Here is a 12,849-nt window from a genome sequence, read left to right on the forward strand (position 1 = left end):
ATTTAGATGACAAAGAGTGCATACAAAAAGAGGTCCCAGCCAGAGATTTGATTATTGTAATGTATGTAAAATGTCCAAGCTCAAGTCCAAGTGGATCTGGTCTCATTCATCCTAGGTAGTGCATGTTTAGTGCTGTCCACTTGTCAGATTGACAGATTCTTCTAACTTTTTTACACCCACCAGGTGTAACTTTATGACCACTGATCAGGCATAACATTCTGACCACCTGCCTAATATTGTGTCGGTCCCCCTTTTGCTGCTAAAACAGTCCTGAAACCCATCGAGCGTCAACAGCATTAACTTCTTCAGCAATTTGAGCTACAGGAGCTCGCCTGTTGAATCAGATCACACAGGCCAGACTTCGCTCTCCACGTTTATTAATGAGTTCAGTCGCTCTTAAACCTGTCACCGGTTCACCACTGCTTCTTTCTTTGGACCACTTTTAATAGATACTGACCACTGCAGACCTGGAACACGCCACAAGAGCTGCAGTTTTGGAGATGCTCCATTCCAGTCTTCAAGGCATAAAAATGTGGCCCTGTCAAACTCGCTCTAATCCTTACGCTTGCCCCCATTTTTCCGGCTTTTAACACATCATCGTTGAGGACAAAATGTTCACTTAGTGTCTAATATATACCACCCACTAACAGGTGCCATGATGAAGAGATAATCAGTGTTATTCACTTTATAGCTCAATATTCTGATGCCATAAGGTTATGCCTGGTCATTCAAAATATTTTATTATTTTTTATTTTCATACTTTGCTATATGCTTTGTTTCTGTTTTTTCTGGAATCACATCATTAAACAGGAAGAATTGGCTGAAACAAATCATTAGAGGTTCCTAGTAAATAAAAAATCACGAAAAACACCTGAGCTCAGAGAAAATTATGGAGATTCCCAATTTATAACATTTTGTCTCCCCATCACCTATTTGTTTTTGCCATAACTTTAGAACACTTTTCATTTTTTAAGTTTTGTCCTTTGGCTGATTTTGCACCTCATGGCTCAGTTTAGCAGCGCACATTTAACACAGGAATGTGTCTCGAACCCCAAAATACACAGCATGCTTAGTTCACTTTCTGCAGTTAGATTGATTTAGGATCGAAATCACTTTTCCACTGCAATCAAACCGTGCTAGATTTCAACTAGAACTGGACCGAGGCCACGGTGCTCAGACGGTCTGGGACTGGTGATTTGTGTCTAATTGCAGTGTACTTGCCTGGTATATAGTTTTAATGACCAACACACCACATCCAAACAGTTTTAATGCATCTTATCCAGCTGTGTTCAAAGGTGATAGTACTTAAGGACATGTACTTAAATAAATAAATGTTTATTCATTAATATTAAAGTGGTGTTGTTTGGTCATGACACTGCCCACAAGGCAATTATGTTTCTGAAGAGGATAATATGGACTAGTAGCAGGACTGTTGTTCATGTGCTGTCTGTTTCAGACCTGATAAAGGAAACGGTTTGAAAGTAGCTGAAACCTCCCAAACCTCAGCAATCTCTCTCTCTCTCTCTCTCTCTCTCTCTCTCTCTCTCTCTCTCTCTTTTCTCTCTTTCACGCTCTTGCTGTAAAACTCTCTACTCGCTGCCTGCTTCCGGATCCTACTCAGGGTGAGGAGGTAGACATGGCATGCAGCCGTATCTCGTGGCTCTGTGGGCTGTGTTATGTGTTATGGGACTGTCTGCTAGTCTGACAAGCTGAAGCAAGGGTATTTACACAGAGAGGAGCCAGCAGCTCACAGCTTTCAGTAAGTACATCTCAATGCGTTCTGATTCTGTCAAGCGCACACCTAATATCTAATTTAAATTATGTGGAGTTTCTAAGCGTCATCTCTAGTACATACGGGTTGTAACTCAAGGACTTGGCAATTTCTGCATTTAGCAGCCTTTTTTTTTCATTTCCCCGTCTATAGTTTCACATCCTTTAGTCATTGTCTGAACACTGTCTGGATATTCTTTCAGCAACAACACTGTAAGCAGCAATTGTGCTTTTATACTAATACATCAAATGTTTTTTCCTTAACTTCTACTAATGCGGACATGATGAAGCAACGTGATATTTAAGCCATTGTGTTTTTCTGTCCTGTAAGACCAGGCTTAAAAACCGAGAGCAGTGTTAGTCATGACTTGCTTCCTCCCTCTCTTCCTTAAATAAAAACACTAGCAGGAAGTTAAAAGCTAGTTATTAAGTGAAGCCCAATCTACAACACTGAAACATTGCTACTATTATTGCCGTCTGTGCCCAGGATTAAGGAGTATCAGAGCTTTTGTATCACGTGTACCTACATGGTAAGACTTCAGCATTTGCTTTAGTATTGTATGTTCAATTATGACAGATCAGGTAAAACTCGAGCTATCCATTTGTTAAATGAGCAGCTTCCTTAATAAACATGGATTTGAGAAGCTTTTTGGAACAATTGAACAAGTTTGGCTTCAATGACAGTTCTGTTGCCTATAACCAGATGTCAGGGGCCTTCAGATTCCTTTTAATGCTGTAAAAAAGCATGAATTGTTGAATTGTTGACGGAATCATTTGACGAACCATTTAATAAATATCCTAAAGTCTTTAACAGCCACTTAAAATTGATCGAAAGCAATCATTCAAAACACTAAAACAAGTTTTTATTCCGCTTAATTCTGGAGCTGTAACTTCCCAAGATATCAGGATTTAACAAATTTTGTTTTTCTAAGAATAGCAACAGGCTGTGTAAGTTTGTGATGGCATACGCCAGTACTCCCAATTTCTGGCAAAATTAGTTTACACACAGTATATCGACTATGTACTTGTATGAATATTATATATTGATTGTTTCTCTACATGAAAACAGATGCCTGAAATATAGGTGGAAAGGCACTGCACTGTTATTTCAAAGTGTAATAGGGGTTTGTTCAAGTGAATCTGTCAAAGATGTTTTAGCATTTCCAAAAACAAGTGCTCAGAATGTTGCAATCCACAGGGTGCCATAGCGACCAATATCTTAATATAGCACGACAGCAGCGTTTGGAGGCTGCAATTTGTGCTTCCCATGAAGTACACAGCATATGATGTTTTTGCAACGTTGCCCAAACTGAGAGTTGTGCACGCAGGGTAACTGCTGAACATGAGTTGAGCACATTGTGTTCTATTTTTTAAGACAGATATAGATTTAACTGTTTAAGGTCAGATTTCTAAATTGCATAGTATTATATGTACTATATGGCCAAATACCTGTGGTGTACTTCTTCCCCGAACTGTTGCCACAAAGTTTGAAGCACGAAATTGTATCAAAAATCTGATTATAATGTAGGTGATAACAAAAAAATAATATTTGATTTTATTATAAGTGTTTTATAAAGGTGATTTAAATCCAGGTTTTTAAAGCAAAAACTTGAGAAGGCAAAGAAAAAGGCCTGTTTTACTGCATATGGTCTTGTCTCTATATTTTCCTCAGCCCAGATGTAATATGTTATCTATACAGGTATGTTCACTAGTATAAGTACAATGCATTGTTTGATACAGTTTGATGCTACAAGCTTGGCACGTCTACTTGGGCAATTTTTCCCATTCTTCTTTGCAGAAACTTTCAAGCTCCATCAGGTTGGTTGGGGAGCATCGGTGCACAGCCATTTTCAGATCTCTCCAGAGATGTTCACTTGGGGTCCAATCTGGGCTCCTGCTGGGCTACTTAAGGACATTCACGTCCTGTAGCCACTCCTTATTTACGTCTTGTCTGTGTGCTTAGGGTTGTTGTTGTTGTTGAAAGATGAACCGTCACCCCAGTCTAAGGTCCAGAGCGCTCTGGAGCAAGATTTTATCAATAATGTTTATGTACATTGCTGCATTCATCTTTTCCTCGATCCTGACCAGTCTCCCAGTTCCTCCACTGAAAAACATCCCCAGAGCATGATGCTGCCACCACCATGCTTTACTGTAGGGATGGTATTGGCCAGATGATAAGCGGTGCCTGGTTTTCTCGAGACATGATGCTTGGCATTCAGGCCAAAGAGTATAATCTTTGTTTCTCAAGGTCTGAGAGTTTTTCAGGTGCCTTTTGGCAAACTAAAGGCAGGCTGTCATGAGGCGTGGCTTCAGTCTAGCCATACTACCATACAGGCCTGTTTGTTGGAGTGCTGCAGAGATAGTAGTTCTTCTGGAAGTTCTCCTCTCTCCACAGATAAATGCTGGAGCTCTTTCAGAGTGACAATAGGGTTTTTGGTCACCTTCAAGACTAAGGCCCTTCTCCCCAATCGCTCAGTTTGGCTCTAGGGAGTCCTGGTGTTTTCAAGCTTCTTCCTTTTATGCTACTGTGCTCATTGTGAGCCTCGATACAATCCTGTCTTTGAGGTCTACAGACAATTCCTTGTAGTTTAAGGCTTACTTTGTGCTCTGACATGCACTGTTATCTTTGGGACCTTCTATAGACCGGTGTGTGCCTTTCCAAATCATGTCCAATCAACTATATCTACCACAGGTGGACTCTAGCAAGTTGTAGAAACATCTCAAGGATGATCAGTGAAAACAGGATGCACCTGAGCTCAATTTTGAGTGTTATGGCAAAGGCTGTTAATGCTTGTGATATTTTTTATTTTTATTACATTTGCAAAGATTTTTAACACATCTTTCATGTTGTCATTATGGGGTATTGTTTGTAGAATTTTGATTCAAATAATGATCCATTTTGGAATAAAACTGTAACATGAAAAAGTGTTTTCTTTTTGCACATCGTTAACCAACAATTGCGATATTATCGTACCTTTCCTTGTTTCATGAATGGTGAAGGGTGTAAAGGCCCAAAGTGGATGTTTTTGCCTTTGAATGTTTGGACAACAGTTTTGAGGGTTTGGAGAAATCTTAGCCCTTCCTTTCTCTCTCCATCTGTGTTTCAAAACACTAGAAGCTCGCTCGACCATGTGTCTGTTGTATACTAGACTCTCGATTGCAGAGACACTCATGACTAATGGAGTGATGTGTCGCCTCATCACTTTGACCTTAGGTCAAGTAGAAATGCGTGTGCGTTTGGTTATGCAATCCAAAATCTGATTCTATATAAATAAAAATGACACAATTTACATTATCATGATTGTTTTTTAGCCAGAATCAAAGCGGAATACCTCCAGGTTTCGTTTCATGCATGCTCAGCAAAAAAAAAACTCCAAATAACCGAGTGCACCAGTGCTTTTTCCTAGTCTCTGAACTTCACGTCTCTAGAGATGCCAGCTGTTACTAACTGGGTCTGTGTACCTTTTCACCTCACCATCAGTCAAATCAATGAAACCAATGAGAACACACTTTCTCTTCCCTTTGTTCTCCAGTCTATTGCTTTTCTGTAGTAAAGAGCACTTACGCCTCTCCAGAGAATAGCAGTCAGTCCACTTTTCTCACATTACCTTCCCTAAGTGCACTAATGTGTCCTGAGTTCAGTGTCTTTTAGGAGAACTCTAACGTTGTTGAAGCCAACATTGGATTTTGCGTAAGCTCTCCACATTGACTTTGAGGTGTGTTGGTGCAAGTACTCGTGTCACTGATAGGAGTCACTGATACAAATACTTAAACACATTTCCTCTTTTTCCACACTTCCCTAAGTATCTTTTTGGTTTTTCACTTCCTCCATATTTTATATATATTTTTATTCCTTCTGTGCCAGTTTGTGTTTCTTTTTTTTTTTTGTGCATTTTCCTCCTTTTCGTTTCGAGAGAATTGCAGAACTTATTTTTTTTCTTGTTTCTAAACACACCCTGTTTTCTATGTTCACAGCCCAAGTGAGGAACCCCAGTAAAAGGAGAGAATCATGTTGAGAGGGGGCACCACCAAGGTGGCGCTGCCCAAGACGGGAGCTCCAGAGCGGGGCCGGCTGCCATCCTCCATCGGCCACACAAGCGGCTCAACAATGATGAAGACGTCCCGATCGTCCAGCACCATCGCCTCGGACCTGCGACTCAGCCGGGTGAGAAATCTGAGAGACAAAAACATAAGCAAAACTTTAAAACTGCTTCATCCTCCAATGCAAAAAAAGTTTTACGTACTTATTATACAAACTTAAAAATCATAGTGGTTCGTAGTGTGAAAATATTTTACGCCATGTGCATAAGGCACAAGCCAAAGGCAAAACCCATTACAAATGAGGGTGTAAGTGGAGATTTACACGTAGTCAAAAGAAATAAGAAAGAGAGAGAAGGAAAAAAAGGAAGTGGATAAGTAGAGAAAGAAAGCAGCTTAGTCACGAGTCATTGTTTTATACGCAGGATACAGTGGGTATTAAAAAGCTTGTGATATGGTTCAGATTCAACATGTACACGCTTTTATAAGATGTAAACAAACACACATTAAACCTGAATATTCTGCACGATATAATGGGAAAATGAGGTAAATAAAAACAGTGAACCCAGTAGAGGACAGAGTCAAGTGACTTGCTATTAGATACAAGTACAGATTAGATTGTATATGCAGGTAAGAACATAAAAACATTCATAGCCCAATATCATAGTTGATTTAACGCCGTAAGTTTTTTGAAACCAGGACATCAGGCATCAGAATGAAAACCGAGTGCAACGTATGGAGCCGGGAGTGAATTCATAGTCGTTTATAAATTGCATTTGACAGGTGCCTGCAATCTCGAAGATTAAAACTGGCTGCTGCATGTGTCCACCCCGACCTTGAGCTGAGCCAGTACAGTTATTACAGCAAGAATTCATTTCAATTCCCTTTGAGCTGTTCAGCGATTTTAAGGTAGCGAAAGCAGCTTCGCAGAAATTCAGACGTCAAGTCTGTTTTAAAACCAAAAACCACACGTTCAGACAAATGGACGAGTTGAAGCAAAAACGCTCTCAGGAAGAAGCCTTGGAGGGAACCCGACACAAAAGAGAACCCATCCTCTCCTGGGGGATGCTGGGTAATAGGATTAGAAATCATCACGAGTGAGCAGAACACGAGAATCAGAAATGCAGTTTGCACAATTTTTTTTAAAAACAATCAATCTTTCTATAGCTACATGGCAGTGTTTGTGACCAATGTGTATGTGTGTGTAAAGCTGAAGCGGGCGAGCAGTGATGATGCTTTAGCCAAGCCTGCTCTGGGAGCGGCAGCTCCAGCGTCTCGCCTGAAGAAGACTGTCACTACTGGAGCCATCTCCGAACTAGCAGACAGCAGACCACACTACCTAACAGGTAGGCAACAACGCTCAGAAAGCTTTAAGTACACACACATTAAACATTCTGAACTGGGGCGGGAGCGAAGGCTGGTCCATGTGGTCCGATCCAACAGACGAGCTCCTGTAGCTAAAATTAATGCTGTTGATGCTCAATAGGTTCAGGACTGTGTTATCAGCAGAAGGGGGACCAACACAATATCGTAGTTACGAGGTGGTATCAAAAAGTTTCAAGACTAGAAGTACTTTATTGATCTAATATCACCTTTAAAACAGTCCCCTCGCACAGCAATACAGCACTCACACACGCGCTTCGCGTCATTTCCTGTGTGGCTTCAGCGCCAACAGGTGACCTCATCTTCCGCTGTCTCATACATCATGTCCTGGATAATCGTGTTTTACCTCTTAAACTGAAAAAGAAAAAAAAGAAGAAAGTCAAGTGTGTTCAGCACCAGAGGGAGACATTTCCTTTTTTTATGGTAGTTACTCTACAGCACACACCACAGCCTGTGATAACGACCCTGCAGCTGTTTGAAGATGTTTTTCTTGGACATCACTTTGGACCTGCTGTCCATTAAGCAAGCGTGGGTTTATTTGTGCTTTTGGTTTGATTCAATGTGGAAAGTAGGACTGAGTTTCCAGCATTAAATCATCGCAACAGAAAGCAGAGGATGCCTTTGATCAATGGGTGCTTTCATTGTAATTATTTTCTCATTGCCGAGAGTGTGTGCTTGCAGGTGTTTGTGTGTGTGTGTGTGTGTGTGTGTGTGTGTGTGTGTGTGTGTGTAGCATGGTTCAGCACTTTTGCAAAGACTAAATGCTGCTATCATTACAGCAATGCATTTTGATTGTGTTTTTTTGCCCACAAGCATATTTTTAATTGAATCCTCCGCAAAACAGTGCAGTTTGTGCCCTTTTCAGATCCTAACACGTTTAATTTGTTTTGCTTAAGTCAATATATTATTATATATATTATATAATTAAAGTCAGAATTTTCTATTATTGTAGAGAACAAATGAACAGCTTGTAATGTATCTGAACACCAAAATCTCAGTCAAATATAAAGTTTTTTTAGGTTTTTAGGTTAAAAAAGGTTTTATTTTTTTTTACATTTGTTGTTCTAGTTCTAAAATCATTTTAATCAGTTCTCAATATTTCAATGTAAATGCCCTTTAAATGCTCTTGTTGCTTGATCTGACTCGAAAAACATCTAAATGAAGCATTTATGTCCTCCTGACAGAGCATTGCGTCATCATCTAATGCATCATTATGTGTAGATTAACTGCTCTGATTCGGCACAATGTCTAGACTCAGGTTTGAATTAAAAATATTTGGATGATGTGCACACACCTAACAGTTAAGCCCAAGCCTGCAATCTGTCTGTCAGTGCCCCGTGTGACCAGATGGAGCTTGCAGTAAACTGTTTTGTGGTTAAATTTTCTTTCAATCATTATTTCCTGGATGTTCTAAATGTTCTAAATGAGAATTTTCACACAGGTTCACCTATGCTCTAAAATCTGCCGACTCAGATCATTTGAAAGATTTCCCCTGTTTTTTTCCAACTGGCTCCATGTTTGTTCTACGATCTGTTTTCCGTAGCCCTAAAACTAAATGGATTACAATGAGCAAGTCTTGGATATAAACATTTGTTACACAATGAACAGATGCCAGCTTTCGCTTAGTTACCAGTGTTCTGCACGATTTCTAGGTCATGTGATAAATATGGTAATGTACATTATAGACAGCACATGAGATTTATTGAATAAAGTGATTTGTTTGTCGATCTATCTATCTATCTATCTATCTATCTATCTATCTATCTATCTATCTATCTATCTATCTATCTATCTATCTATCTATCTAGGGTAACTGAAACCAGTGAACAGGTGAATTTGACAGTGTAAATTAGCATATAGATGCTTTTTTTACCCAGAGGGAGGATTAAGTTACGCATTAAAGCACAGTACCAGTCACAAGTTTGGACACACCTTCTCCTTAAGTGTTTTTTCTTTATTTTTATTATTTTCAACATTGTACATTAATAACGAAGACACCCAAACCATGAAAAAGAGTGCGTATGGAATTACGTAGTAAAGAAATGTTGCATCTTTTGCTTTGATGCATTGCACACTCTTGGCATCTTGAGGAGAAGTGCTTGTTGGCTGCTTTTCCTTCACCCGCCGGTCCGACTCATTCCAAACCATTGCAGCTGGGTTTAGATTGGGTTATTGTGGAGGCCAGGTCATCTGATGCTGCCTTCCATCACTCTCTTTTTTTTGGACAAATAGCTCTTACATAACCTAAAGGCGTGTTTCGGGTCATTCTGTTGGACAACAAATGATGGTCCCACTAAGTACAAACAGGATGGGATGGCATGTTGTGGCAAAATGCTGTGGTAGCCATGCTGGTTAAGTGTGTCATCAATGTTGACTAAGTCACTTACAGTGTCACTGGCAAAGCACCTCTACACAATCGCACCTCCTAGTCCATGTTTCACAGTGGGAACTATCAGTTCAGGAACTGAACGTTTTCACTCTTATGCCTAACTTAGCCAGAGCGGTTAAAACCAAAAATCTCACATTTTGACTTTACAGACCAAAGGATTTCTCTCTGCATTCTCTTCTGAACAGTGGATGTTGAAGTATGTCTGAACTCTGAGAAGCATATTGGCGGTTTCTGAGGCTGATCATTCTAATAAACCTATCCTCTGCAGCAGAGGTAGCTCTTAGTCTTCCTTTTCTGGGATGGTCCTCAGGAGAACCTTTTTCATCATAGCATTTGATGGTTTTGGAGACTGCACTCGGGGGAACATTTAAAGTTCTTGACATTTTTTTGGATTGACTGACCTTTTTTTCTTAAAGTAATGATGGACTTTTTGCTTTACTAGTATGGACTCTCTTGACATTGCACATCTAAGAATTAAAAACCATTCCAGGTAACTATCTTGTGACTTTTTTTAAGATGCCTTGATTTTGCAACTCTGCGTTTAAGCCTAAATCTAGCTACTTTGCATAATTGAAAATATGAGACATATTTTTCTGTTTGTTTCATAGTTTGAATGGCTTCATTGTTGAAAATAATAATATAATAATAATACAACACTAAAGGAGAAGGCGTGTCCAAGCTTTTTGCTGATTTTTAAAGAACTTTTAAATTGACACATATCTGTATCATATATGTCCTTTGTGAATGCAATATTTATGTCCGACAGTTCAGATGGAAGGTGGACAAGTGCCGTTAAGCAAATGACTCGGTTCAGCTACCAATCATACCTAAATATCATTCTGTCCCATCCCATCTGCTGTAGGTGCAGCGGCACAGCAAACCACTGTTTACAAATGGGTAAAACAAAAATAGTGCCATGTCTAAATATAAGTTTGAAATATAATCTCTTTAAAGTGAAAGGGTTTCATTTTATCTTGAGACGTGAACTTCTTTGACAGTAGGTGATGATTATGATAGTTGACGGTGTAGTGAATCCAATTCAGACCATTGCAGAGTGATAAACAAGACAACTCCCAGGCTTTTATAACTAAACACACCATTACTGTGTTGCAGGAAAAAAGGGCTGATATTCATCAGATCATGACTTTCTATTCCTTTTAAATCTGGAACCTGTTCATTTCAGTGTAGTTTGTGCCACACGGCAGTACGCTATTACGCCACCATGACATTAAACACTTGTTTGAAATGTGTTGCCACTTTGTGTGGGCCATATTTATATTGTTTGTGAATACATAGAAAATATCCTCACGCTGTGTTTTCCCCAGATGATGTATCTTGATTTTTTTTCAAGGTCTTCAGTCTTTCGGTTCCCCCTCTTTTTAAGGGGACTTTTACTTCACTACAAGTCAAATATCTTACTTTTTACTCACTTACATTTCGCGACCAATCAGGGTAAAGCATGTGCTCTGTATTAAACTTGTACTGTGGGCAGATTTAGGCGTAGGCGACGTGGGCAGCCACCCAGGGCACCACCTTTCAGGGAGGGCAGCAGGGGTAGCTCTTAGTCTTCTTTTTTTTGGACGGTCCTCACGAGAACCTTTTTCATCATAGCATATGATGGTTTTGGAGACGGCACTTGGGGATACATTTAAAGTTCATGATATTTATCCAAAACTCTTTTTTTTAAAACGCTCATTTGTACGGTCGCTTCAATTGTTATATCAAACCTGTAACCTGGTCGGTACTCGGAGTGCGCTCCCACTTTGTACATGTAGTTTATTATAATATGTGTAGCAACAAAACAGTTCCACCCTCACTAGTGTAGTTGGATCGTAGTTAAACGATCACATATTGATTTGGTTCCCTGTAATTGTGGTGATGTCAGAAAGGTTTTCTGTGACTGTACTGAATGGGTTCGGAACTGAGTTCAGTAAGGGGGGAATCTCCAGTGCAGCTCAGTCTGAGAGTTTGATTAATTGTGCACAATGACACATGTATTCAATTGTGCAATAAATGTAATTACGGTGATATTTATACATGAAATGGAGCTCTCAGAAATGTCTCCAAATTTGTGGACTGCTGCTCTGAGAATGTGTTTTACTCATCCAGTGACGGTAGCTAAAGCAGAGAGGAGCTTTTCAAAGCTGAAACTAATCAACGGGCGAGACGTTGGGTCATGGCGTGGTTCACCCAGGGCATCATTCAAGCTAGAACCGCTATTGGCGCTTGGTGGTATCTACTTATCACCAACATACAGTTCAGCATCAGTTCAACAGCAAGCAGAACATTGTGAGAGGAACAAAGGATGCAAGAAAACTCCTGAATCAAACTTGCCACATCACCCGCGGCTTTTTTTGTGCAATTTATTTTGAAGTCGTTTTTTGGGCTCATGATAATTTTATATCAATCAGTGATTTGACTCATTAATGTCATTCTATTAATAGATTCGTGTTCTAAGAGGAACATTAGATATATGTGTATATATATATATATAACAGATGAACATACAATGTATGTAAGTGTTCATACATATGGTTTTGTAATGCAGTTGTGGTTTGAGGATTACTGGAGCAGCAGGCATGGGCATGGCACATAGCTTGAGAACCCTCACAGGACACTTGTCTGTCCTTAAACGAGTAGATAGCTTGATAGGTTTATTAATATCCTGCAATGACAGTATCTCAACAGGAATGCTGGGTTTGGCTGCAGCCTGACATGTTCCAACTCCAGTCCAGACAAGACCATGATGACCAATAATCCACACACGTCACCATCTGCTTCAGCTTGTCAACTCTTGGGAATGTGTGCCCCCTTGTGGCTGTAAAATGTAAAAAAAAAAATTTATGATTACTGATTACTTTGTGTAACCCAGTTAAAGCTTCTAAATAGTTTGGAGGATTATCCACAGAGATTTCATTTCAAGGATGTTAATATGCTCGAGACTTAATCTACTGCAAGCGACTGTAAGCTAATCAGCGTTTTTGGTTCAGCACATAAGTAAAAAGGGTGCACTGATCATCACTTTGACCTTCCTGCCCTGATTTTATGCTGCTTATTCATGTCATGTTAACGCTTTTCTAGACAGACAGGCTTCAGTGCAATGTTTGGTTTACTCACAATCAGCTTTAAAATAGACCCCTCGCACAGCAATGCGGCGCTCCCAGCGTTCCTGCCACTTCTGGAATACGTCCTTGAAGTCTTCTTTTTTCAAAACGCGCCATGCACCTTCTGCTATTCGCGCTGGATCCCCGCAATGGTGTCCAAAATGC

At 39.9% G+C, this 12,849-nt stretch overlaps 1 protein-coding gene and 1 long non-coding RNA gene across 9 annotated transcripts in view; one reads left to right on the forward strand and one right to left on the reverse strand.

Annotated features, from left to right (window-relative positions):
• The window catches only part of specc1 (sperm antigen with calponin homology and coiled-coil domains 1), a 99,288-nt gene that overhangs the window by 17,552 nt on the left and 68,887 nt on the right, over nucleotides 1–12,849 (forward strand). For 5 of the 8 annotated variants that reach the window (XM_046839896.1, XM_046839898.1, XM_046839894.1 and 2 more), the window contains exons 2-3: nucleotides 5,746–5,935; nucleotides 7,019–7,154. In XM_046839896.1, coding sequence (XP_046695852.1) covers nucleotides 5,780–5,935; nucleotides 7,019–7,154 — 292 coding nt within the window. In that variant the 5' untranslated portion in view covers nucleotides 5,746–5,779. Of the gene's footprint in view, nucleotides 1–1,621; nucleotides 1,760–2,204; nucleotides 2,301–5,745; nucleotides 5,936–7,018; nucleotides 7,155–12,849 lie in introns of those variants that run through there. The other 3 variants (XM_046839892.1, XM_046839901.1, XM_046839893.1) reach the window with 2 other exon arrangements.
• Nucleotides 11,905–12,849, reverse strand: part of LOC124379511 — a 1,561-nt gene continuing 616 nt past the window's right edge. Inside the window, exons 1-2 of the long non-coding RNA XR_006924436.1 lie at nucleotides 12,698–12,849; nucleotides 11,905–12,398 (exon numbers count right to left, since the gene is read on the reverse strand). The exon at nucleotides 12,698–12,849 is cut by the window's right edge and continues 616 nt beyond it. This is a non-coding gene — a long non-coding RNA (uncharacterized LOC124379511). The remainder of the gene's footprint in view (nucleotides 12,399–12,697) is intronic.

This window comes from Silurus meridionalis, chromosome 25 (genome assembly GCF_014805685.1).
Source record: "Silurus meridionalis isolate SWU-2019-XX chromosome 25, ASM1480568v1, whole genome shotgun sequence".
Lineage (NCBI taxonomy): Eukaryota > Metazoa > Chordata > Actinopteri > Siluriformes > Siluridae > Silurus > Silurus meridionalis.